Raw genomic sequence first — 26,881 nt, forward strand, 5'->3', positions numbered from 1 at the left:
ACCATAAAAATTAGTCAATTCTTAATCTCCCCAAACAAAAAAAACCTAACATAACCATGTTCACCAAAAATCTGAAAACTGAATTTTACTTAATAGGCTTTTTTATCCCAGTAATTTTACCATCTTTTCAAGCAGAGTACAAAGGTTTTGTTTTTTTCTTCCACCAACATTTTTTAACATAAAGCTTAGAATACCAGTAGACTGAATTAGAGTACCGAGGGCTGACGTCCACACAGAGAGCCACGCATAAATGTAGCCCTGAAGAAATCAAGCATAATGTGTTTCAGTAGTGATTAAGGTTATACACAGGGGACATTAAACTGTTTAAAGTGATTGTGGGGATTAGGATTGAGGAAATGAGAAGACATTTGTTTTCTACTTTCTACCTTTCTTATAAGTAATCTTTAAAAATAATAACTGTATTTCTTTTCTAAGTGAAAAATATAATAAAAGCCTAGGTCATTAGCACAGAGGCCTAGCAGTGCTTTGCATACAACAGGAACTCAATAAAAAAGTTTTGAATAAGTGAATAAAGGCGTATATTCTACCTTGAAGAAAGGAAACTAAGGAATATATTCCCACTAGTGGTTCAAGAACAGTGAAGCAGTTACTATTGACAGCGCCCATGTATGTTTTACTGAGTAACTCTGGAAATTAACACAGCTTCCCTGAGATCCAGTTTGCACATAATACAAATATTACTACACAACACTTACAAAACTGAGAAAATAACCAATAAGTCTTATATTATCATTATAATAAAATATAAATAACAGAGATGCATGATTAATAAAATTGTGCTTAAAACCATGAAACTTAATAGAAATATAGAGGGGTCATGTAGGAGAAGAAAGAGAGCAAATGGACTATTATATTGTGTGGATTCACAAAAAGCTTTTAATTTAAAAATTAGCATAAGGCATAGTTCTGCCCTCTGGATTAACAAAAACAAAAATAGAAAGCTTTGCAAAACCCATGCAATGTACTAAGAAAGATCACTTAACTGATACAGCCCTCCCCAGTAAGTCAATTCCATGCTCCCGTGCAGCTCAGTGGCGGGAGGCATCACCAGCATAGAGTACCTTGAAGAGGTATTTGGAGATGAGCCAGCCATCGGCAACTTTGGGAAATCTCTTTAAAAAAAATAAACAACACAACAACACACAGAGATTTAAGAAACCTGACATCAAGTTCACAATAGCAAACTGAACGGCCCCAATAAGATGGCTACACATAATCTTGATGCAGTAAACACCACTTTTACCTAATAAATAAAATGAACTCAATTAAGATGAATTGAGCTCCTGCTCTAGTCAGCACAGAAATCAAGCTGGTCCCTTGTAGCCTATTCTTTTGGAGAGGCTAGGATGTCTTTAAGTCACAGAAATAAATGAGAAGCTATTTTTCCCTGTCTACTTTCACCTCCATTATTGTTATCCAAACATAAAGAAGCCTGACTGAATTTGCTAGCTTTGCACCTCAGAATTTATACGATTGGTTAGAAAAATTACTCACTTATTGAACTATATGGCTTAGAAAGGTTTCAACTTTAAAATATACTTTTTTTACTGTTAACTTTGCTAAAAGTTATAAAATTCATTTTGAAGAGCAGTTCTTTCTTTTTTTGGTCTAAGCAGAGTTAAAGTTTATATGGTTTTTTTTTCAGAATTATGAGAATAGCACTTAAATATCTAGTAAAATGTTCTTCAGTTTAACCAATGTTGACTAAATGCCTACTTCATGCAAAATACTGCTTTTCCTACAGCTTCCAATTATTGTTTAACAATCACCATCTGGAAAAGTATTATAAATTCTTGCCTATGTTGTTTGGCAATTCTATACAGGAAAACTCCAAAGCCAAATTTCTGAAGTCATATTCCCAGCAGATGATATCTTTTTGTTTCATAGCAAACACTGAAATCTCCAATAGGACATAGTTCCACACCTTTCCAAATACTTAGGCTTTTTATGAAACTAAACAAAAACCAACCAACCAACCAAACACAGTGAGTAGTGTATAAAAAAATTAAAGGAAGGAGATATATATAGTTGTGCTATTGGTCACTTCTATGTCTCTACTATTCACCTCTATCCTCCTATGTCCATTTGTATCACTGTAAATGAATATTAAATTTGTAAACACATTTCCAAAAGGATCTATAACCAAAAGGTACCCTAGTTGAAGCCCATGTTAAAACATAATGCTCTTTCTACAACTACAACAAACAAAATGAAAATCTCTCTGCATTAAATGTAAATCAGAACAGAATGTTTTTCATTGAAAATATTAGGAATACCAATTCTTAATGTTTAAACCATATTTACTAGCTCTGCCTTGAAAGTAAAGTTATGTATCTTATTTGTAGTCATTTACATAATCAAAAAGTTATCAAAGTCAAAACAATTTCCAGGAAAACCTACTTAAAGTAATTTTACTTCAAAAAATGTATCAAGTAAAATGTATCATGTCCAGATTCATGTCATGGCTTAATCAATCCTTGGTACAAAATGGGAAACAACTACTGAATCTATTATGAAGCTCAATTTACAGTTTAGGGTTTTTTTTTAAGCTGTTAATATGTTAGCCTTTATGCCCTGGTTATGCACGTTATTTTGATCCTGGCTATGGAACACCATGTGAAAATTTTAACAATTAAAACATTTTCATTTATTTGTAGGCATTAATTGCTTTAATCATAATTTAATATCTCCCTCTAGGTCACTTATAAGCAACCAGAAGCATCCAGACCAAATGACAATCCACAAGATTCCAAATTATCTGCAGTCAAATTTCAACACCACTCTCATTTTGGAAATGGGAAAGGAGAGGCCCAGAGAGAGCCTGCCTAGACCCAGCACACCCCTGTTCCCTGTAGCCTCATACTGATCTACTCCTTTGGCTACAGACCAGATCTGACAGATGGAGAGAATCAGTCGGCTGGCTTTTCTGGTTGGATATGAGTTCTCACTACGGCCTCAGAAATAGGAAAAATAATGGGGCAGTAAACATGCGCTGTGAATGAGGTAAATATTTTTCATATAAAATTTAAAGCCTTAGCTTAGTTGCTCCCCAAAATATATATATAAATGAACGACAAAGCTTACATTATTTCAAAGTGGCTCAAGGAGTGCTTGTTAGTAGAAAACGTTCTCATTTGCAGTTGAAATGAAAACTTTTGTTTTAAGGTATACAATATTAAATATTTTAAAAATATATTTATAACATAAAATACATATAATATCACATATTAAATATAGGTATATTAATATATAAAATACATAAAATTTATTTACATATTTAAAATATATAATGTTAAGACAGTTGAGACAAGACCAAAGAAACTGAAAGTGTTTTGTTCAAGAACAAAAGTCATTCAAATGTAGCATTATAATCAAATAATATATTGTGATATTAGGTGTTAGTTTCTGAAATTTCAGCCAAAAGAAGAATCTACTCAGAAACAGATATGCGGGGACTTCCCTGGTGGTCCAGTGGGTAAGACTCCATGCTCTCAATTCAAGGGGCCTGGGTTCAATCCCTGGTTGGGGAACTAGATCCCACATGCATGCCACAACTAAGAAGTCTGCAGGCAACAACTAAGAAGTCCACATGCCACAACTAAAGATCCTGCATGCAAAGATCCCACACACTGCAACTAAGACCCAGCACAGCCTAAATAAATAAATAAATAAATATTTTTTTAAAAAGAAATAGATATGCAATAAAAGAATGCTTAATCATACTGAAGATACCATGCTTTCTGACTCAAAAAGTATATACTTTTCAAAAACAAGTAAATGAAAGTAAATCAACTTTATAATCTTTATATTAAGGTGGAAAATGGCCATCATACAGAAAAGATTACTGACCATGGCTTTAAACACATGAATCAGCCTTGGTGATAAGACTGAATATAGTTCTAATCCATAAATATATTTATTCTTCCATTTATTCATGTTAGCCCTTGTTACAACTTCAGCTTTCTAATTATTTTGATGTCTTTGACGACTAAGCTTCATTACCATGATTGATAAAATTTGACAACTACGTAGAAGGTGAGCCTTTTGCCTTCGCTGCATTTAGTCTAATTTTCTTTCTCTCTGTGTATATACTCTGCTAATAAGGTTACAGGTAGACGACTTTATTTTTATGTGATCCAAGATGGATTCCTGAAAAGATCCCTAGATGGACTGATTTGTAAACTGATTGCTACTTATAAGGCAAATAACAAAACTGATTATAAATGATCAGATAGTAAGTCAGAATTTTCACAAGTTTTCTTTTTAAACTGGCAATACCAGATAGCATATACTCTCTTCTGTCATGGATAATAATAATGTGCAAGTTCTTATTGTTTGACATTTTGAATCTTCAACCATGTATTTATATGTAAGAGAAAAATCATTCAGTGAAGCAATATTTACAACTGCAATAATGCACTGTAATTAACCTAACAATGAAACAATATTATCTTCTTTTCTATGTCACCATTTTCCATTTTTTAATAGCATCTGAAATTAAAATTTAATATTATATATGACTTATCTTAAACTTCTTAAAAGTTTACTTTAAAATGCCATTTATAGGCAGATGCTAGGTACATTAGAAAATGTATTTGGCTATTTGATTCAACAATTTTTAAAAACTGAGCACCAAAATCATGCAAACATTTTACATTTGAAAAGTCATAGTAACTTGAAAGAAAAGGAATGTATGAAGAATAAAAATATTAGATTATATGCATCAACAACTCATTGAGATTAGAAAATCAGAAAGGTGTAGGAACTGAAATTATGATGCTCTCCAAAGATGAATTAAAGTCCATTAAATTGTGCAATCTTTTCCATGTTCTATAAAATGAGAAATATTTACTTCCTTTAAATGAGCAATATTTGAGCATTAAAAGTGATCAAAACTGGGCTTCCCTGGTGGCGCAGTGGTTGAGAATCCGCCTGCCGATGCAGGAGACACGGGTTCGTGCCCTGGTCCGGGAAGATCCCACATGCCGCGGAGCAACTAAGCCCGTGAGCCATGGCCGCTGAGCCTGTGCGTCCGGAGCCTGTGCTCCGCAACGGGAGAGGCCACAGCAGTGAGAGGCCCGCATACAGCAAAAAAAAAAAAAAAAAAAAAAAAAAAAAAAGTGATCAAAACTGAAATTATGTAACAAAAAATTTTCTCAAGAAAACAACTTTCCATTACTGAAAATAAACAAACTATGGTTTGATTATTACAAGTACTGTAAGTTGCTCTATGCTAATTTGCAAAAATCATAAGGTCAAACTGGAAATGTCCCATTATTCTTCTGGCAGAAACTCAAAGGGCTACAAACACAGATAAACAAACATGAACTACCATCAGAGACCATCCATTCCTGCTAAATCCAAGAATTTGGATTACCTGGTAGAATCATAAATTTTTTTAACTCTCATATATTAAAAAAAAACACTAAAAATATCCTAGGCAATTTTATCAATAGTAGCTATTATTTAATTAATCTTTTCATAATACTTTCTTTCTACGTAGTACTCCCTCTCAGAAGCCAAATCTAAATTGGAATTCTTTAAGTTGAAGGGGTTTTGAAAGTGAAGTTCATGTAAAATAAACTTGAAAAATTCTCCAGGGATAACAAAGTTTGAAACCATTAATAAATCTCTCCTTCTATAAATAAGATAATATTTAAATGTGGAGGTTAAAATGACTCCTTGAAAATTATGGTTTGGTTACAAAATACAAAAGCTGTTTAGTCTATACCTAATAAATACAGATATTTGAGATACTTTTCTTGCTCTTCAACCAAAAATGCCTACAACAAACACAGTTATTAAGAGTACTTTGTCAATCACATAGCTCCAAACACAAGATAACCAAGTACATGGGAATAGTCTGTTTTAGAATTTTAGACATTCAAAACCATATAAAGTATTATGAAACTAAGATAAAAAAATATTTCAGATGTTTCAAAACAGAAATAAACTCTCAAATGAAAAATAAGAGTAAAATAATAAACTACCAATAATAATCATGTAAGAAGACTAATATCAAGGGAGAAAAAGGTCACTGATCAAAATGGGTTATATAAAAACTAGTTCCGGGCTTCCCTGGTTGTGCAGTGGTTGAGAGTCCGCCTGCCGACGCAGGGGACACGAGTTCATGCCCCGGTCCGGGAAGATCTCACATGCCGCGGAGCGGCTGGGCCCGTGAGCCATGGCCGCTGAGCCTGCGTGTCCGGAGCCTGTGCTCCGCAATGGGAGAGGCCACAACAGTGAGAGGCCCACGTATCGCAAAAAAAAAAAAAAGAAAAAAACTAGTTCCACATGATGTAAATAATTAGTTTTTTTCTATTCTAGCCTAATTAAAAAAAACTCACTCTACAAACTTACATTCAATCTCATTTGTAAATAAAAACAAATTAAAATAACAAAATGTTTTGTATATTTCATATTACTAGAAGATATTAAAATATCTTTAGATATTTAAGATATTTTAATAAGATATTTTCCCCTTACCAAATTAAAACTTAAAAATATTAATATAATAATATAATGAGGATATGAGAAAAATAACCACATACATTATTGTTGGTACAACCTTTGTGATAGACAACATAGCACATATATCATAATGTGCATACCCTTTAATTTCAGTAATTACAATTCTAAGAATTCATTAGCTATTATCATTAATATAAAATAATTTTAAAGAAATTAGAAAACTGTAAAAAAATTTTCAGTGATATATGACAGTATGTTTATGAAAGGGAAATTTGGTAAAAAACTTTGGTACGTAAAAAGGATATTAATTATGGTTCATTCATACAATGGAATATTATATATTTGTTTAAAAATGAAATGGAAATATACAAAAGGGAATAGCAAACAGATGCTCAAAAACTTGTACATGAATTTAACAACAGTACTAGCTATAAGAGAAAAAATGGAAACAATCTAAATGTCCATTAAATGATTAATGGAGGGACATCCCTGGTGGCTCAGTGGTTAAGAATCCGCTGGCCAATGCAGGGGACACAGGTTTGATCCCTGGTCCGGGAAGATCCCACAAGCCGTGGAGCAACTAAACCCGTGCTCAGCCCGCGTGCCTAGAGCCCGTTCTCTGCAACAAGAGAAGCCACTGCAATGAGAAGCCTGCGCACCACAAGGAAGAGTAGCCCCCGCTCGCCACAACTAGAGAAAGCCCGCACGCAGCAATGAAGACCCAATGAAGCCAAAAATAAATAATTAATATTAATAATAAATTAATTTAAATTATTAATGGATACACAAAATGTGGTATGTCTATATAACAAAATATTAGCCATAAAAAGGAATGAAGTACTGGTACCTGTACAACGTGGACGAACCTTGAAAACATGCTAAATGAAAGAAGCCAAACATAGAAGCCACATATTTTATGATTTCATTTACATGAAATGTCTAGACTAAGTAAATCCATAAGGACCAAAAGTGTATTAGTGGTTTCCAGGAAATGGTGGGGAGGAGAGCAGAGGAAGTGACTGCTTAGTGGATAGATTTTTTTTTAAAGAAATTTAATTTTATTCTAAGAATTTGAAATAGAGGGATTTAATCAGAACTGGGCTTTCTTTTCTTTTCACTTTTTTTTTTTTTTTAATACCTTGGATGTGCTGGGTCTTTGTTGCAGCATGCAGGTTCTTCATTGCCGTGTGTGGGTTTCTCTGGTAGCGGCGCACAGGCTCAGGAGCTGCGGAGCACAGGCTTAGTCGCCCAGCAGCATATGGGATCTTAGTTCCCCGACCAGGGATCGAACCCACGTCCCCTGAATGGTAAGGTGGTTTCTTAACCTCTGGACCACAAGGGAAGTCCCTAGAGTTTCCTTTTCATGTAATGAAAATGTTCTGGAACTGACAGTAGTGATAGTTTCACAACACTGAATATACTAAAATCCAAGGAATTGTACCCTATTTTTAAAATGGTTAAAATGGTGAACTTTATGTTATGTGAATTTAATTTCAAGTCTAAAATACTAATAAAACAAAATGAAATGGAAAAATATAGTATGGCCAATACTAAGGGCAAAATACAGGTCACAACAAAGAAAATACACATATTGTCTATGTATATACATTCATACGTACATACACAGATAATTTACATGACAGATATACAAAAAGTTGACAGCTGCAATTATATCTGGTATTTCTGGAAGTTTTTATTAATAATTCCTATGGATTTATATTTGAACCTCTTGTTATTTTTACATGGAGTAGGGGTAAGAGGGAAGGCAAAAAATGATTGGCAGTCCAAGAAGACAAAAAGTATATATATACAAAAAGGGGTTAAATTAAGGAATCATGCTAGAGCTTTATAATTTTCTTTCTATCCTTCTTTTTTAAAAAACATAGTAGAACAGTAACAAGAAAGCAAACAAAGTCAAGTAGTCTACGTGGCCAGTATGGGATAAAATCTTAAAATGAAGAAAGAGGTTTTTCAAAAGGCATCAGAAAAACAAGAAATGTTAAGAGCTATAAGCTTAGCAGTAAATAAAAGTTTAGGAATATGATTTTAATCAAAAAAACTACATGAGGAATATGGAAATCTGAGTGACACTTAAATTTTTCCAGTTACCTTTTTTTTTTTTAACCATACTTGCTTTAGAGACTAAAGCTCTCTGTTTTTAGAATCTACATAGTTGTTTATTTACTACCGAACCTTACATTTACTATATTATATATAGGTTAACTTTATTTCCTACATAATTTAAGACACTGAACCAAATTTACCATGCTACATATAACCCTCGATGTTTTAAGAATTTTTTGAATATTATGATTTCCTGAGATACAAAATCTGCTGAAGGTTTCCTACACTTCCAAGTATATAATGGAAGTACATTCCAAGTACAAAGTGGCCTTATCCACTGTCTAAAAGCCAAACTTTGGTAACCTTCAGAGCCACTTTCTTATCTATTGTATCATGTTTTTTGGCCTGAGTAGATGGGTTTTATTGGGTGAGTTGTGTTCTTATGTTACAACAGAAACAATTCAAGTCTCATTTTGTGTGCACACCAAGAATCAAAAGTTGGAAAACCTTCAAAAATGAACAAAGAAAATTCAAAAGCCAAGTGGATAGGTTTATCTTTACTCATTGTTTCTAAAAGTGTTATTACTACACTTCAAAAGGTGGCCTCATGGGGAGGTAACTGTTTATCATTTAAGTCAGGAAGAGCTTTGAGGTTCAAGCCAGTGTTCCTGAACAATGCTTAGGTATCATAACAGTTCAACTGGATTGGAGAAATTCTAAAATGTCAAGTCACAGGCATTCTATCTTATTTTAAGAGTCTGAATCCAGATACTATCAGAGAAAAAAACAAAAACAAAAAACCCCCAAAAAACTAACCCAGAGTTTAGTACTCTGGGGATCAAGAAGTAGGAATTTCTCAGAGTTCTGTTTTCCAGCAAATATTCACTATGTGCCTACCATATCCCAGGCACCGTTATAGAAATGTGGGATACATCAATGAACAAAAGAGACAAAGATCTTTACCCTAACAGAGCTTACATTTTAGCAGAGGTAAAGGAATACAATCAACAATAATCATAATGAGTAAATCTCATAATATGTTAGAAGCTAAGACTTAAAAAAAAAAAACTAGGACAGGGGCTTCCCTGGTGACGTAGCAGTTAAGAATCTGCCTGCCATTGCAGGGGACATGGGTTCAAGCCCTGGCCTGGGAGGATCCCATATGCTGCAGAGCAGCTGGGCCCATGCACCACAGCTGTTGAGCCTGCGCTCCAGAGCCCGCGCTCTGCAACAAGAGAAGCCACGACAAAGAGAAGCCCGCAGCCCGCGATGAAGAGTAGCCCCTGCTCACCACAACTAGAGAAAGCCCATGCGCAGCAACAAAGACCCAACACAGGCAAAAATAAAAACAAATAAATTAATTAATTTAAAAAAATAAAGTAGGACAGGGAAAAGAGGTCACGAGTGCTAGGGGTGAAAGAAGGAAAGGTGAGTTATAATTTAAAATATGCTGCTAAAGCAATTATACTACAGTAAAGATGTTAAAAAAATAAAATATGCTGGAAGGGTTTAGGCTTCAATGAGAAGTTTTGAAACAGATGGGGAATTAACCATTTGGATATCTAAGAGAAGTGCAATGATGCTCTATGACAGCAATGTGTCTGGTATAGTCAAGAAAAAGGAAAAGACCCATGAGGCTAGAGCACACCAATTTAAAAACAAAAAAGGATTCTCTGTACATAAGTATAACGGGGAAACAATGTTTAGAATCAAGACAGAAATCTAAACTGAATGTGAGTCAGCAAGCCCAATGTTAGTAAGTATAATTAGCAGATTAATTCATAGGAAATTTGATATATTCAATAGTATCTCATTATATTTGGTCATTTTTTCTTCAATTAGTAGTGTATTGCTAATTGATAGGCTTTAGTCCTCTATGATACTCAGAAGATTTTTCATTTTAATCAGTTATTTTCCATATAACCTTTACAAAATTCACTACTGTATCCCATCCCCACACCACCTAGCTGAAGTTTACAAGATTGTTTCTTTTTTTTTATTGTTTCTGACCACTTTACCTCTAAATTTCATATTTTTCTTATACTGTCTGGTCTACAATACACTACTAATAATCAAAGCCACAGATGACATTTTAAAAAATGAAAATTTTTTTAGACATTTGCTATATTTTATAAACATTTTAATGACTGTTAACTCTTATGTGTAAATGATTGTTGAGATATTTTATACCACAACTTGTCCATTTCTGAGTTTCTTATCTTGACTAGTTTTTTGGTGGACTGGAATATTTCAAATGTTCTTTCTTCCAGAAAAGTGATATCTTTCTTGGTATTTACATATATCTTATGCTTAACATTTTTAAGGGAGATTAGAGTAATTTAATCAACAAAGAATTCAGTATGTGTGGGCAAGATTTATTCTTTTTTTTTTTTTTACAGGAAGCAGACTTTATTTCACAGCATTTACCAAAGTAGCATCCAGAGATGGTGAATAGACATAAATATAACATTTTCCTAGCATCCAGAGATGGTGAATAGACATAAATATATTTTCCTTGAAAATAAGTTTAACAAATTTTTTAAAAGTGATTAACGAGCCTCTTTTTTAAAATTGAAGTATATAGTTGATTTACAATGTGTTAATTTCTGCTGTACAGCAGTGATTCAGTTATACATACATTCTTTTTTTCAATATTCTTTTCTATTATGGTTTATCATAGCATACTGAATACAGTTCCCTGTGCTACACAGTAGGACCTTGTTTATCCATTCTCTATATAATAGCTTACATCTGCTAACCCCAAATTCCCACTCCATCCCTCCCCAATGCTCTCCCCCTTGGCAACCACAAGACTGTTCTCTATGTCTGTGAGTCTGTTTCTGATTCATAGATAAGTTCATTTGTGTCATATTTTCAATTCCACATATAAGTGACATCATATGGTATTTGTCTTTCTCTTTCTGACTTACTTCATTTAGTATGATAATATCTAGCTGCATCCATGTTCCTGCAAATGCCATTATGTCGTTCTTTTTTTAATTTATTTTTTTTTATTTTTTTCAATCTCCCATAAAAAATGAAATTTTAATTTTTATTTAAGGCACTTTTATGCCCCTTTCTTGTGTGGAGCCTTCCCTGACCCATCCAAGCAGAAAGGATTATTCATCCTTTTGTGCTACATCACGCTCATTAATACTTCTACTATGACTCAACGACACTATTATACATCATTATTTGTTAATGCATCTTCCCTTTGCCCTCCAAAACTGAGTTTCATGTGAAAGCATGCCTGATTAACCTTCGTATCCCATCCCCTAGCACAGGGCCTACATGGACTGTTAAATAAGAGAATGAATGGGATAAAGAGAATAGGGTGTGTATGTGTGGAAAAGATTAGGGGAAAAGGGAAAAAAGAGGAAGGCATTCGTACAATGTCAAATTTAAAGCATCTGCTCCAGAAAAAGTATAGGGAACTCACACTATGACTCATTTCCAAAGCAGAGGAAAAGTGAGTTACATTTAGCCAAGAAACATGTGAAGGGCTGATGGTAAAGGAATTTTCCTTGGGGTTTCCTTCTACTGTGCTTTATGAAAAACTACTCAACTTCCTAAAGTAACTTGGGATCAAGGAGTATTTTAAGTATTACAATGAAAGAATGGGATCCTTGCCATTTTAAAATGTTTTAATGGAAAGTGATAAAATTGGAGGGAGTTATAAATATATATTTTAACCTACAGTAAATTTACTGTTGGTATACAGTTCTACGATTTTTTTAAATGCAAGCAGTCATGTGACCATGTCCGTAAGATACATAACAGTTCCACCACCCAAAAAAACTCCTTCATGATGACACTATATAATCAACACCCCCAAACTCTAACCCCTGATAACCAATGAACCTCTTCTCTGACACAAGAGTTCAGCTTTTTCTAGAAGGTCATATACATGGAAGCATACAGTATTTAACCTTAAGAGTTTCACTTCTCTCACTTAGCATAATACATTTGAGATTCATGCAGGTTGCTGTGTGTAGGAAGAAGTTTTTTCCTTTTATCGCTCAGTTTGTCCATTGTGTGGATATATAACAGCTGGTTTATCTAGTCATCACATAAAGGACATATGGGCTGTTTCCAGTTTTTAGTGATTATGAATAAGGCTGCCATGAACAGGTCTTTGTGTAAAGATTAGTTTCCATTTCTCTTGAGTAAAGGAGTGAGATTTCTGGGAAACTATTCTGCATTCCCACCAGTAACACATGAGAGTCCCAATTTCTCCATATCCCCACTACAACTGGGTATAGGTGTGCAGTATGGCCTGATTGTGGTTTTAATTGCATTTCCGAAGTGCCTAATGATATTGAGCACCTTTTCATGTGTTTCCTTGCCATTTGTGTATTTTCATTGGTGAAGTATCTGTTCAAATCTTTTGCCCATTTTTATTTTTATTTTTTAAATATTTATTTATTTGGCTGTGCTGGGTCTTAGTTGCAGCACACGGGATCTTCATTGCTGCATGCAGGATCCTAGTTGTGCATGCTAACTCTTGGTTGCAGCATGTGGGATCTAGTTCCCTGACCAGGGATTGAACCCCGGCCCCCTGCATTGGGAGCTCGGAGTCTTAACCACCAGGGAAGTCCCCTTTTGCCCATTTTTAAACTGGGTTAGTTCTTTTCATAATATTACGTGTTTATAGTTCTTGGGATATCCTGGACACAAGCCCTTTGTCAAATATGTGATTCGCAACTATTTTCTCTCAGCCTATGGCTTGTCTTACTCTCTTAACAATGTCTTCCAGAGGACAAAAGTTATTAATTTTGATGAGGTCAACACTTTGTTATTTTTTGCTTTTATGGATTATGCTTCTATTGTTTTCTCTAAAATCTGTTTGCCTAATTGAATGTAACAAAGATGTTGTATATTCTTAAGATTTTTATACTTTTACATTTAGTCTATGATCCATTTTGAATTAATTCTTGTATGTGGTGTGAGGTATGACTCACAGTTCATTTTCTGCATACAGTAATCCCATCGTTCCAGCACCATTTGTTGAAAAAGATTATCAATTCACCAGTGAATTGCCTTTTCATCTTAGCCAAAACCAATCAAGCATATTTGTGTGCCTCTATTTCTGGACTCTGTTCCATTCCACTGATCTATATGTAAAAGCTTTCACCAATAACACACTCTTTTAATCATTGTATCCTGACAGTCTTGAAATCAGAGAGCTTGAGTGTCCAGATTTGTTCTTCCCTTGTGAAATTGTTTTGCCTTTTCTACTTACTTTGTTTATCCATTTATAGAATCTGCTTGATATCTACAAAAAATCTGCTAAGATTATGAAAGTGCATTGAATCTAACGATCAATACAGACAGAACTGACATCTTAACAATGTTGAGTTTTAGAGGAATTATCTCGTCTAAAATGTCAACAGTACTAAGGTTGAGAAACCCTGCTGTAGACATCTGTAGATGCCTGCTACTGAATGTTTGTCTAACTGAATGTTTGTGTCTCCCCAATATTGAAACCTAATCCCCAATATGATGGTATTTGGAAGTGGGGCCTTGAGGACGTTATCACATCATAAGCCCTCACAAATGGGATTAGGGCCTTATAAAAGAGACCAAGGAAGAGCCCTCACTCCTTCCACCATGTGAAGACACAGCAAATTCCTGTTGTTTATAAGCCATCCAGTCTATGGTATTCTGTTAAAGTAATCCAAATGCACTAAGACCATTTAAGAAAGTTCTTTTCTCATACCTAGTTTACGGAGTAGTTTTATCATGAATTAATGTTTTTAGTCTGTTAATAAAATGAAATACGTGAATTGATTTTCAAATACTGAAATGTCCTTGCATTCCAGGGTTCGATTTGTTAATATTTAATAGAGGATTCCAGTATCTATTTCCATGAGGGGTAGTGGTATATAGTTTCCTTTCCTTGTAATATTTTGTCTAGTTTTGCATCAGGCTAATGCTGACCTCATAAGATGAAATGGGAAATATTCTCTCCCCTCCTATTTTCTGGTAAAGATTGAGTAGGATTATTATTATTTCTTTCTTAAGTCATTGGTCACAATCAACAGTAAAACCATGTAGGCCTGGAGTTTCATTTGTTGGAAGGTTTTCAACTACCTATTCAATCTCTTTAATAGATATAGGACTAGTCAACTTATCTATTTCTTTGTAACTTTTTTTTTTTTTTTTTTAGTACGCAGGCCTCTCACTGTGTGGCCTCTCCCGTTGCAGAGCACAGGCTCCGGACGCGGAGGCCCAGCCACTCCGCGGCATGTGGGATCTTCCTGGACCGGGGCACGAACCCATGTCCACTCCATCGGCAGGCAGACCCCCAACCACTGCACCACCAGGAAAGTCCTCTTTGTAACTATTGTTCGGATTTGTCTTGGAAGAAATGGGTCCATTTCATCCAAGTCAAATTTATGTTAAGAGCTGGTCACAGAATTTACTTATCCTTTGAATATAGGGTCTATAATGATATGTCCACTTTCATTCCTGATACTGGTAATTTGCCTCTTCTCTTTTTCTTGGTCACTCTTAACTAGAGGTTTATGAATTTTATTGATGTTAAAAAACCAAAAACCAGCCTTTCACGTGATTGGTTTTATCTACTGTTTTTAATTTTATCAATTTCTGCTTTTATCTTTATTGTTTTGTTCTTTCCACTTGCTTTGGGTTTAATTTTCTCATTTTTCTAGTTTCTTAAGGTGGAATCTTAGATTATTAACTTTAAACCTTTCTTCTTTTCTAATATAAGCTTTTAATGACTTAAATATCCCTCTAAGCACTGCTTTAACTGCATCCCATAAACTTTGATATGATGCATTTCATTTTTCATTCAGTTCAAAATACTTGCTAATTTTCCTTGAGACTTCCTCTTTGACCCATGAGTTACAATTTTTTAATCCAAACAATCTCTTTTAATTGGTGTATCTAGATGATTTATATTTAATGTAATTAATAATACAATTGGATTTAGGTCTACCATTTCATTGTTTTCCATTTATCCTTTATTCCCTCTGCCTTCTTTGGAAAATTTTAATATTTTCAGCATTCCATTTTAATTTATCTACTGGATTTTTGCTGGATCTCTTAGCTGTTCTATAGTCATTGCTTTAGGGATTACAATGTAAAACCTAACCTTTGAGACTTTGGGGACAACATTAAATGCACCAACATTTGCATTATAGGGGTCCCAAAAGGAGAAGAGAAAGAGAATGGGCCTGAGAAAATATCTAGGAATAAACCTACCTAAGGAGACAAAAGACCTGTATGCAGAAAATTATAAGACACTGATGAAAGAAATTAAAGATGATACAAATGGAGAGATATACCATGTTCTTGGATTGGAAGAATCAACATTGTGAAAATGACTCTACTACCCAAAGCGATCTACAGATTCAATGCAATTCCTATCAAACTACCACTGGCATTTTTTACAGAACTAGAACAAAAAATTTTACAATTTGTATGGAAACACAAAAGACCCCAAATAGCCAAAGCAATCTTGAGAATGAAAAATGGAGCTGGAGGAATCAGGCTCCCTGACTTCAGACTATACTACAAAGCTACAGTAATCAAGACAGTATGGTACTGGCACAAAAACAGAAATATCAATGGAACAGGCTAGAAAGCCCAGAGATAAAGCCACACACATATGGTCACCTTATCTTTGATAAAGGAGCCAAGAATATACAGTGGAGAAAAGACAGCCTCTTCAATAAGTGGTGCTGGGAAAACTGGACAGCTACATGTAAAAGTATGAAATAAGAACACTCCCTAATACCATACACAAAAATAAACTCAAAATGTATTAAACATCTAAATGTAAGGCCAGACACTATCAAACTCTGAGGAAAACATAGGCAGAACACTCTATGACATAAATCATAGCAAGATCCTTTTTGACCCACCTCCTAGAGAAATGGAAATAAAAACAAAAATAAACAAATGGGACCTAATGAATCTTAAAAGCTTTTGTACAGCAAAAGATACCATAAACAAGACCAAAAGACAACCCTCAGAATGGGAGAAAATAGTTGCAAATGAAGCAACTGACAAAGGATTAATCTCCAAAATTTATAAGCAACTCATGCAGCTCAATATCAAAAAAACAAACAACCCAATCCAAAAATGGGCAGAAGACCTAAACAGACATTTCTCCAAAGAAGATATACAGATTGCCAACAAACACATGAAAGGATGCTCAACATCACTAATCATTAGAGAAATGCAAATCAAAACCACAGTGAGGTATCACCTCACACCGGTCAGAATGGCCATCGTCAAAAAAAACTACAAACAATAAATGCTGGAGAGGGTGTGGAGAAAAGGGAACCTTTTTGCACTGTTGGTGGGCATGTAAATTGATACAGCCACTATGGAGAACACTATGGAGGTTCCTTAAAAAACTACAAATAGAACTACCATATGACCCAGCAATCCCACTACTGGGCATATATCCTGAGAAAACCATAATTCAAAAAGAGTCATGTACCAAAATGTTCATTGCAGCTCTATTTAAATAGCCAGGACATGGAAGCAACCTAAGTGTCCAACAACAGATGAATGGATATAGAAGATGTGGCACATATATACAATGGAATATTACTCAGCCGTAAAAAGAAACGAAACTGAGTTATTTGTAGTGAGGTGGATGGAACTGGAGTCTGTCATACACAGTGAAGTTAAGTCAGAAGGAGAAAAACAAATATTGTATGCTAACACATATATATGGAATCTAAGAAAAAAATATGTCAGGAAGAGCCTAAGGGTAGGATGGGAATAAAACACAGACCTACTAGAGCATGGCCTTGAGGATATGGGGAGGGGGAAGGGTAAGCTGTGACGAAGTGAGAGAGTGGCTTGGACATATATACACTACCAAACGTAGGGTGGATAGCTAGTGGGAAGCAGCTGCATGGCACAGGGAGATCAGCTAGGTGGTTTGTGACCACCTAGAGGGGTGGGATAGGGAAGGTGGGAGGGAGGGAGACGCAAGAGGGAAGAGATATGGGAACATATGTATATGTATAACTGATTCACTTTGTTGTAAAGCAGAAACTAACACACCATTGTAAAGCAATTATACTCCAATAAAGAGGTTTAAAAATATAAATAATAAGGACCTACTGTATAGGACCTACTGTATAACATAGGGAACTAGACTCAATATTCTGTAGTAACCTATATGGGAAAAGAATGGATATACGTATATGTATAACTGATTCACTTTGCTGTACACCTGAAACTAACACAATATTGTAAATCAACTATACTCCAATTAAAAAAAAAAAACTAACCTTTAACAGTCTACTTAGAGTTAATATTTTACCATTTCAAGTAAAATATATGACCACATAGGTCCCTTTACTTTCCCCTCTGTTTTAAATGTCATTTACATTATATATGCAAACATTGAAACCTCTCAAGAAATGTAATTTTTGTTTTCAACAATTATATTTTTAAAATCTTGAAGGAAAAAAATCTGCTATATTTTCTCAGATATTTATCATTTATGTTGCTCTTTCTTCACTTACAAAGTTGTAAGTTTCCTTGGTATCATCTCCTTTTAGTCTGAAGAAGTTTCATTAGCACTTCTTTTAGACCAGGTCTACTAGTAACAATTCTTACTTTTCCTGCATCTGAGTATTTCTTTATTTTGCCTTCATCTCTGAGGTATGTTTTCACTGCATACAGAATTCTGAGTTGGCAGTTCTTTGCTTTCAGAATTTTAAGATGTTCTTCCACTCTCTTCTGTGGTTCCTGATAAAAAAGCTATAGTCATTTGAATTGTTGCTCCCTGTACATAATGTACTATATTTCTTTGTCTGCTTTCGAGATTTTTTATCTTTTATTTTCAGAAGTTTAGTAATGGTATCTGGGAGTGCTTAACTCTGAGTTTACCTTTTCAGAGGTTTGCTAAGCTTCTTGGATCAATAAGTTTATTCCTTTCCCAGATCCAGGAACTTATAGCGTTATTCTTTTTTAACGTATTTTCTGCACCAATCTCTTGCCCCTCTCCTTCTGGGATTCCAATGATGCAAACATTATATCTTCTGCTATTGTCCAACAGGTCCCTGAGGCTCTGGTTCTTCAGTTTGGATAATTTCTATTGATCTATTTTCAAATTCATACACAGCTCTATTATCTCCACTCTGCTATAGAACCCCACCTAGTGAATGTTTTATTTCAGATATTTTACTTTTATGTTCTGAAATTTCCATGTGGTCCTTTATGAGGTTTATATTTCTCAATTCAGAACTTCTATCTTTCTATTCATTTCAAGAATATTTACCTTACATCATGGGTCATGGTTTTAATGGTTGATTTAACATCTTTGCCTGATAACTCATCTCGGGATTGGCATCTTTGATTGTCTTTTCCTCTGACAATTGGTCATATTTTCCTGGTTATTTGTATATGAAGCAACTTTAAGTTTTATACTGGATGTTTTAAATATTATCTTTAGACTCTAAATCCTATTAAAATCCCTAAAATATGTTGATTTTTGTTTTGGTTTGGTTCTTTTGGTAGGCAATCGACCCAGTTAGATTCAGATAGCCAAGTTCTTTCTTGCTTTATGTGGACAGTGGTTACAACGTTAAGTTCAGTTTGTAAAGCCTTAGCTATGCTTCTTTGGGCCTTACCGATATATATGCCGCTCTGGGATTTGGGTGGTGGTTTGTATACTAGCTCAGTCCTCACATTCTTGGGTGTGAGGCCAGAACTTATGTTGGTCATTACATACAGAATTAGGGCATTCCCCTTTCCAATGCTCTCTTCCCTGATAGACTCCAGCCCCCAGATCCTTCCTTTTCCTTCAATATTAACATAAATTAAAAGTTTTAGAGTTTTAACCTCTCACACTATGGCACAATCCTGGGCAACTCAAGCTGCTCTTGGGGGAAAGCAGCAAGAAAAATTAGAAAAAATGGGAAGCCTCAATACACTCTGGCTCACAGAGGGACCTTTTCCAGATACTCTGGCCAGAAAGAGAAGGTTACTGTTGGAGTCTTTGCTGTCTGCATCCATAGCACAATTAAAGACAAAGAGGCCCTCAGGTTAAGGCTGAGGATATAGGAGGGAAAAAAATACAAAGGACACTCATTCCTATGATGGTTCTTCTTCAAATTTTTATCTCTCTCCCCAACCTGGCTGCTATTGTTTACTTTCCAAAGTATATAAGTAGTTGCTTTTTGTATTCTGTCCAGAGTTTCTAGCTGCAATCGGTAGAAGAGTGCTGTGGGCTGAACTGATTCCCCCCAAAGTCTTATGTTGAAACCCTAACACCCAACTTCTGACTATATTTGGAGATAGGGTCTATAAGGAGGTAATTAATGTTAAATGAGGTCATAAGGGTAGGGTCCTGATCCTGTAGGGTTAGTGTCCTTATAAGGGACACCAGAAAGCACTCTCATTCTCTCTTTCTCTCTGCAATCTGAGGACACAGCAAGAAGGCAACCATCTACAAGCCAGGAAAAGAGTTCTCACCAGAATCTCAATCAGCCAGCACCTTGGTCTTGGACTTCCCAAGCTCCAGAACTGTGAGAAATAAATTTATGTTGTCCTGTCAGCCCAAGCATGCTAAGACAGAGAGTTAGGGTAGTAGTGGACTTACTCCACCTTCTCTAGCATCATACGTTGAGTTAACTTTTTGAATTGTAACTTTTTGAAGGCTATAGTATGGTAAAGTGTACGGCATACTAAAAGACATAAGATAAACAGAACCCATGCTGTCTGAAAAAGGATACAGTAGAAAAATAAGGCAAGTTTTCTTAGGAAAATTTCCAGAGCTAAGAAAAATGAAATGGCGAGTTTAGAATGAAGTAATATGTAGAAGAGGAAGGAGAAAAACCACCTATAGGAAAAGCTTATTAAGAACGGGCTAGAAGGGAATAAAGAGGAAACAGAAGAGTGCAACTGAAGTGTAAATTGAAATGGTTACTCAAGTAATAGTTTCAGTGGGTAATAACCAGAAATAGACCTCACTGTCAAGTAGAAAAAAACCTTATATCTACAGGAACAAAAAAGTATTTAAAAGACAGGGCTAGAGGATGGAAATGGGTAAATTTATGTATAAAAAGGGAAATAGGAAAAAGGATCTAAACTTAAAAAAATATATAATACATTATATACTGATTACCTAAATATGAATATATATAATGTAATGATTATATATTACTATAGCATTGTGATATATAATATACAGATATATACACCTGTCTGAGTATTTTTTAATTAAAAAAATTTTTAATTACATGACAATAGAAACTATCTAAAAGAAACTAATGAATACTTACTACTGGTGCCAGACTTGTTTTACCTCAACATTATACACTTTGACCACTAAGTTTAACTGTTCACTCAAATCAACAACGAAGGGCAATGATAATTTTCAAAGACAAGAAGAGAAAGTTTTAAAACTCTCTTTAGCGATAGCAAGAATTTGTCTTTCAAGTGGGAAACATGTAATTTTAGGAAAATCTTTCCTCCCAACACAAAACAAAAGAAAATTAGAAATGCTGGATAAAATATAATAGATACACTTTTAAACATAGCAAGCACATGAAAAAACCCACAGAAATACTTGAGGCCAAAAATGAAAAATAAACAGAAAATAAGGGAATTTACAAAAACCCTAAAACTGAATGCATCAAATAGACTCAAAATACAGACAGCAAAAATAGACATATCTACCAGAATAACTTGATAAATCCATCAGAATAATAAAATAGTTTAAAATTTCTAAGTTATTAACAGATCAAACTGACAAAAATGTGACAAGCATTTGAAAAACATAATCCACAGTTAGAGAATACATTCTTCTCAATATGGAACATTTATTAAAACTAATCATAAACTAGGCCATTAAGCAAATCTTACAAATTTCAAAAAATCTGCCATACAGTCAAAATTCTCTGACCATAATTCAATTAACATAGAAGTAAAAACGAAAAGCTAAAAGCTCCTGTTTTCAGAAACATTAAAACTAAACTTCCAAATAACACTAAGGCAAAGAAGAAATAATAATGAAAAGTAGAAATTACTTAAAAATGAATATTAGTAAACAGAATACATATCCAAACTTGTAAATGTAGCCAAAGCAGTATTTGGAGAGAAGGAAATCAACAAAGCCAAAAATTAATTATTTGAAAGACTAATAAAATGAACAAATCTCTGGCAATAGTGCTCATGAAAAAAGAGAAAAATAACTAATAATATTAGGGACGCAAAAGGGGACATCTGTGTAGAAAATAATACCAGGTATTCACTAATGGAGCTTTTGTTTTGTTCTTTAAAAGCAGACTGAATTAAATGCAGATGGCCCTCTTCATCCATGGATTCAACCAACCAGGCATGGAAAAGAAATTTTTTTTTAACTCCAGACAGTTCCAAAAAGCAAAACTTGAATTTGCCAGGTGCTGGCAATTATCTACATAGCATTTACATTGTATTAAGTATTACAAGTAATCTAGAGATTATTCAAACTATACGGGAGGATGTGCATAGGTTATATGCAAATGCTACACCATTTTATATAAGGGACTTGTGCATCTGCGGATTTTGGTATCCAGGGGGTCCTGGAACCAATCCTCCATGGATATTGAAGAACAACTGTATACCATATCCTTCAGAGGAGGGGGACAGCTGGCAAACAATGAGGGTAGGGAGTGGGTTCTTTTAAAAAAGCAGAAGCTTAGCTTTTAACAATGCCATAAGGATGAATATGTGACTTATCTTTAGATCTCTTCAGTGAGCTTTGACTTTTTTAAACCATTCACAGTTGAATTCATCTACTTTAAGTGTGTCATACTGAAATGAAAAATGGCAACTCACTAGAGAGTAAATAAGAGGATATAGAAGAAATTGACAACTGTAGAACAGAACATAGAATAGAGAAATCAACAACCTAAACAGACCTATAAGCATTAAAGAAGGTAAATTAGCTGTTAAAGTGCACTTGTGCATGCACACCGCCCCGCCCTGCTTGACCCAGAGTTTCTACTGGCAAATTCTCCCTAACAGATTATTCCAAGCCCATGCAAAATTCTTCCAAAGAATAATAAAAGGTACAACACCTTCATTTATTTAATGAGGTGACATAATCTTGATAACAAAAACCATAACAAGTACCAAACAGAAAAATGACAAATTTTGCTCATAAACTCAGAATCAAAACTAAATCCTAAATAAAGTATACTAAAACAATACATGAGGTTCAAGTTAGATTTTTCCCAAGTATATATGGATGAATTAACATTAGAAAAACTATTGATGCAATTCTTCACATTACAAAATTAAAGGAGACTGCTGGTTCCGGAAAAGATAAAGTAGATGTACTCTCCTCTGGTTAAATACAACCAAAAACCCTGGATATTATATGCAAAAAAAACCATAAGAAGATTCTGAAGGTGGAGAATAAAAGGAAGATTGGCTAGGGACCTTGGAACTCAAGAAATGACATAGCAGTTAAGTCCCTTTGTCTTGTCTATCCCAGACTGTGTGCTGGACAAAGCAGCAACCTGAAACAACAGACTTGCCTTCTCCTCTTGAGTTTTCTAAATTAAATTTGATGGTGGAAACAAAAATTATAACACTAATTCTAAATGTATATAGGGGAAATACCTAAAACAATTATAAATGGGGAAGAGTAATGTCTATGAAGAAAGGTGAGGTTTTTAAATTTCAGACTGGAAAATGATGACACTAACAGACTGTGACAAGTTATGTATATATAATGTAATACCTAGAGCAACCACTAAAAACTATACACAAAGAGATATACTCAAAAAGACTAGAGATAAATAAAAATTGAATTCTAAAAAAATTTCAAGTACCTCACAGGAAAATAGGAAAAAGGAAACAGATAAACCAAAAACAGAAGAAACAAACAGAAAACTACAAAATAAAATGGAAAGCCTATTGTATTTACCCACATTCTTGTTTACCATGATCTTCCTTTTAAAAGTTCCTTCTTTTATGACTCACTTCTGCTTAAAGAGGGTTCTTTAGCCACAGTTTTAGAATAAGTCTGCTGGCGATAAATTCCCTTAGTTTTCCATCATCTGAGAATGTCTAGATATTCCTTTCATTACTGAAGGTTAATTCTGCTGGATATAGGATTCTGTGTGGACATTTTACTTTCAGCACTTGACAGAAACGCTTCCATGGTTTCTGATGAGAAATCTGCTATCATTCAAATTGTTTTTCCCTTATAGACAAGGTGTCATTTCCCTCTGGCTACTTTTCAACATTTTCTGTCTTTATTTCTAAAAAGTTTAATTATAATGTGCTGTGGCATGTATTTCTTTGGATTTACTCGGGGATCCACTTAGGTTCTTGAATCTGTATGTCTACCCCTCTTGCCAAATTTGAGAAAATTCAGCCATTATTTCTTTGAGTACATTTTCAGTCTTTTCCTCTTTCACCTCTCCTTTGAGGACTCTGATGACAGGAATTTTAGATCTTTTGTTACGGTCCCACAGATCCCTGAGGCTTTCTTTTTTTTTTTTTTCAGTCTTTATTTCTAATTTTTAGATTATTTTGAGTCTCTGTTATTTGATTAGGAAATTTCTATTGTTTTGTCTTCCAGTTCACTGATTCTTTCTTCTTTCCCCTCCATTTTCCTGTTGACCCTATCCACTGAGCTTTTTAATTTGGTTTTGTACTTTTCCATATCAAAATTTCCATTTGCTGCTTCTTTTTATCTTCTATTTCTTTGCTGACGTTTTCTACTCTTTCACTTGTTTCAAGTGTCTTTGGAATTGCTCAGTGAAACATTTTTATCATGACTGATTTGTGATCTTTGCCAGTAATTCTACCACCTTTTATCATTTCAATGTTGACATCTATTGTCTTTTGCTACGCAACTTGTGATCTTCCTGGTTCTTGGTATGAAAAATGATCTTCAAATGAAACCTGGATATGTTCATACTATGTTATGAGACCATGATCTTATTTAAACCTTCTGTTTGTTTGTTTTAAATTATTTATTTATTTATTTTTGGCTGCATTGGGTCTTCATTGCTTCGTGCAGGCTTTCTCTAGTTGTGGAGAGTGGGGGCTACTCTTTGTTGTGGTGCGCAGGCTTCTCATTGCAGTGGCTTCTCTTGTTGTGGAGCATGGGCTCTGTGTGTGCGGGCTTCAACGCGGGCTCAGGGGTTGTGGCTCACAGGCCCTAGAATGCAGGCTCAGTAGTTGTGGCACACAAGCTTAGTTGTTCCGCAGCATTTTGGATCCTCCCAGAGCAGGGATTGAACTCGTGTGCCCTGCATTGGCAGGCGGATTCTTAACCACTGTGCCATCAGGGAAGTCCCTAAACCTTCTGTTTTAACTGGCTTTCCATGACACTGCTCCAGCAGGGGAAGGTCAGAGGGTGGAGGGCACCACATTTCATTACTGGCAAGTGGAGGGAGAAGTCCAAGTTTCCCAGTTGGCCTTCACTGACACTTGAAGGAGGGGGTCCTCATTACCACTGGGTGGAGGTGGGAGTACAGGCTGACTGACAATGCACTGAGGGTAGCCTTGTCACCCGCTGGGTGATGGTCAAAGATATGACTCTCCAATACACCTCTTCTGACACAACCTCATTACTACTGGGTGGGGATGAAAGTCCAGGCTCTCTATCGACACACTGTGGGGGTAGGTGAGAAGAGAAGGCTCACAACCACCGAAAAGGGAAGAAATACCAGCTCTCTGCTTGGTCTTTTTTGATACCACACTGTGGTGGTGTTGAGATACTCTGTTACAGTTTCATGAGGGTGGACTTCTAGGTTCTCCATTCAGCCTCTTCAGACATGGCTAGGGGTAGTGCCACACTTTTTCTGTGGTATTTGGCTAAACTAGAGCCGATACTGTCTAAAAGTGTTCTGTCTTGCCAGGCTGTTCTATTCCTTGTCCTTTAGCTAGAAAGAGCAGGTCCTTGTCAGACTGTGTGTTTGTGTGTGTGTATATGCGCTTGTTGATGTCTGCAAGCTACTGGCTTATCCAGTACTCAGTGTTGGATGTAAAGCAACCAGAAAATCCAAGAAACCCACCACCATGCCATTCGGAAGGTCCTGAAGTCCCTAGACTTCTTCTCCCTACCTTTCAGAGTATTCTGTTTTATAGGCCTGGGGTTTTGGGTTATAGTAAGTGGGAGAAATAGGGGAAAGTATGTTCACTTTATCTTCCCTGAAGTAGAATTTCATTTTCATAGCCACCTCATCTATCTCTAAAGTGAACGATGAAGAAAATAATACTGCATTTATTCCTTTCAAACTTGATCTCAGGCAACTAATTTAGAGAATCTAAAACATAAAACAAGCAATTTTTTTAAAAGCCTTGGGATTTTACTTGGCCTTAATTTCAATGTGAACAAAAGTGTGATGTGGGAATCAAAAAGTCACTGTAATCTCAAATTACAAAAGTTAGCCTATCTGAAGCATTGTACTCAGCTTTGAGTACCACATTTTAAGATCTCAGTAAACCAGTGATAAGCCAGAAGAATAATTAAGACTATAGTGGTTTCAGAAGATTGAAATAACTAGAGATACTTTACCTGGAAGAAAGAAAAAGGGTAACTAAGGAGAAAGGATTATAGAATAGCAATCTTTTAATATTTATGAGGCTCACAATTTTAAAAAGAGGCAGAAAAGCAGAGTCAGATAAGTTGGCTTCTAATACATAAGAATTTTCTAACAATATGAACTGCCCCAAAATTGATGGCCCTACTTTACTGTCCTAAGTTCCCCAATATCAGAAGTATTAAAACAAAGACTGTATGTCCACTGCTTGGAAATATCATTGAGTGGATGGCTTCAGTAGGAGGAAAACTGGAGTAGTGATTTTTAAGATATGATTCACAGCGCTGCCTGAAGTGGTGCTGTGGAACTGGGGTGTGACTGCTGCCGAGCTGACAAAATGCCCCATTTCCCTACTCAGCTTCAACCAGACCTTCCACTTATATGTCTAGCATCTGCAGTGTCTTTTATTAGGGGAGGTGGGAGTGGGCTGGAGAGAAGGATTATGCTTTACAGTAAAAGTCCAAAAATGACTGAACTGAAGACATGAACTAAGTAAGGCCTCTTTGAATTTTATATTCTGTGATTAATTCTTTTTTTCCCTTTTTTAAAGGAAATAAAGTTTTTATTTATTATTATTATTTTTAACATCTTATTGGAGTATAACTGCTTTACAATGGTGTGTTAGTTTCTGCTGTATAACAAAGTGAATCAGCTATACATATACATATATCCCCATATCTCTTCCCTCTCGGGTCTCCCTCCCACCCTCTCTATCCCATCCCTCTAGGTGGTCACAAAGCACCGAGCTGATCTCCCTGTGCTATGCAGCAGCTTCCCACTAG

General features: G+C 35.2%; 1 protein-coding gene across 5 annotated transcripts in view; it reads right to left on the reverse strand.

Moving 5' to 3' along the window:
- Nucleotides 1–26,881, reverse strand: part of RUNDC3B (RUN domain containing 3B) — a 143,407-nt gene that overhangs the window by 87,901 nt on the left and 28,625 nt on the right. For 2 of the 5 annotated variants that reach the window (XM_059074176.2, XM_059074175.2), the window contains exon 3: nt 1,083–1,133. The exons of 2 other annotated variants lie outside the window; for them this stretch is intronic. In XM_059074176.2, coding sequence (XP_058930159.2) covers nt 1,083–1,133 — 51 coding nt within the window. Of the gene's footprint in view, nt 1–1,004; nt 1,044–1,082; nt 1,134–26,881 lie in introns of those variants that run through there. One more of the 5 variants, XM_067042667.1, reaches the window with a different exon arrangement.

Source organism: Kogia breviceps, chromosome 9, assembly GCF_026419965.1.
Source record: "Kogia breviceps isolate mKogBre1 chromosome 9, mKogBre1 haplotype 1, whole genome shotgun sequence".
Lineage (NCBI taxonomy): Eukaryota > Metazoa > Chordata > Mammalia > Artiodactyla > Physeteridae > Kogia > Kogia breviceps.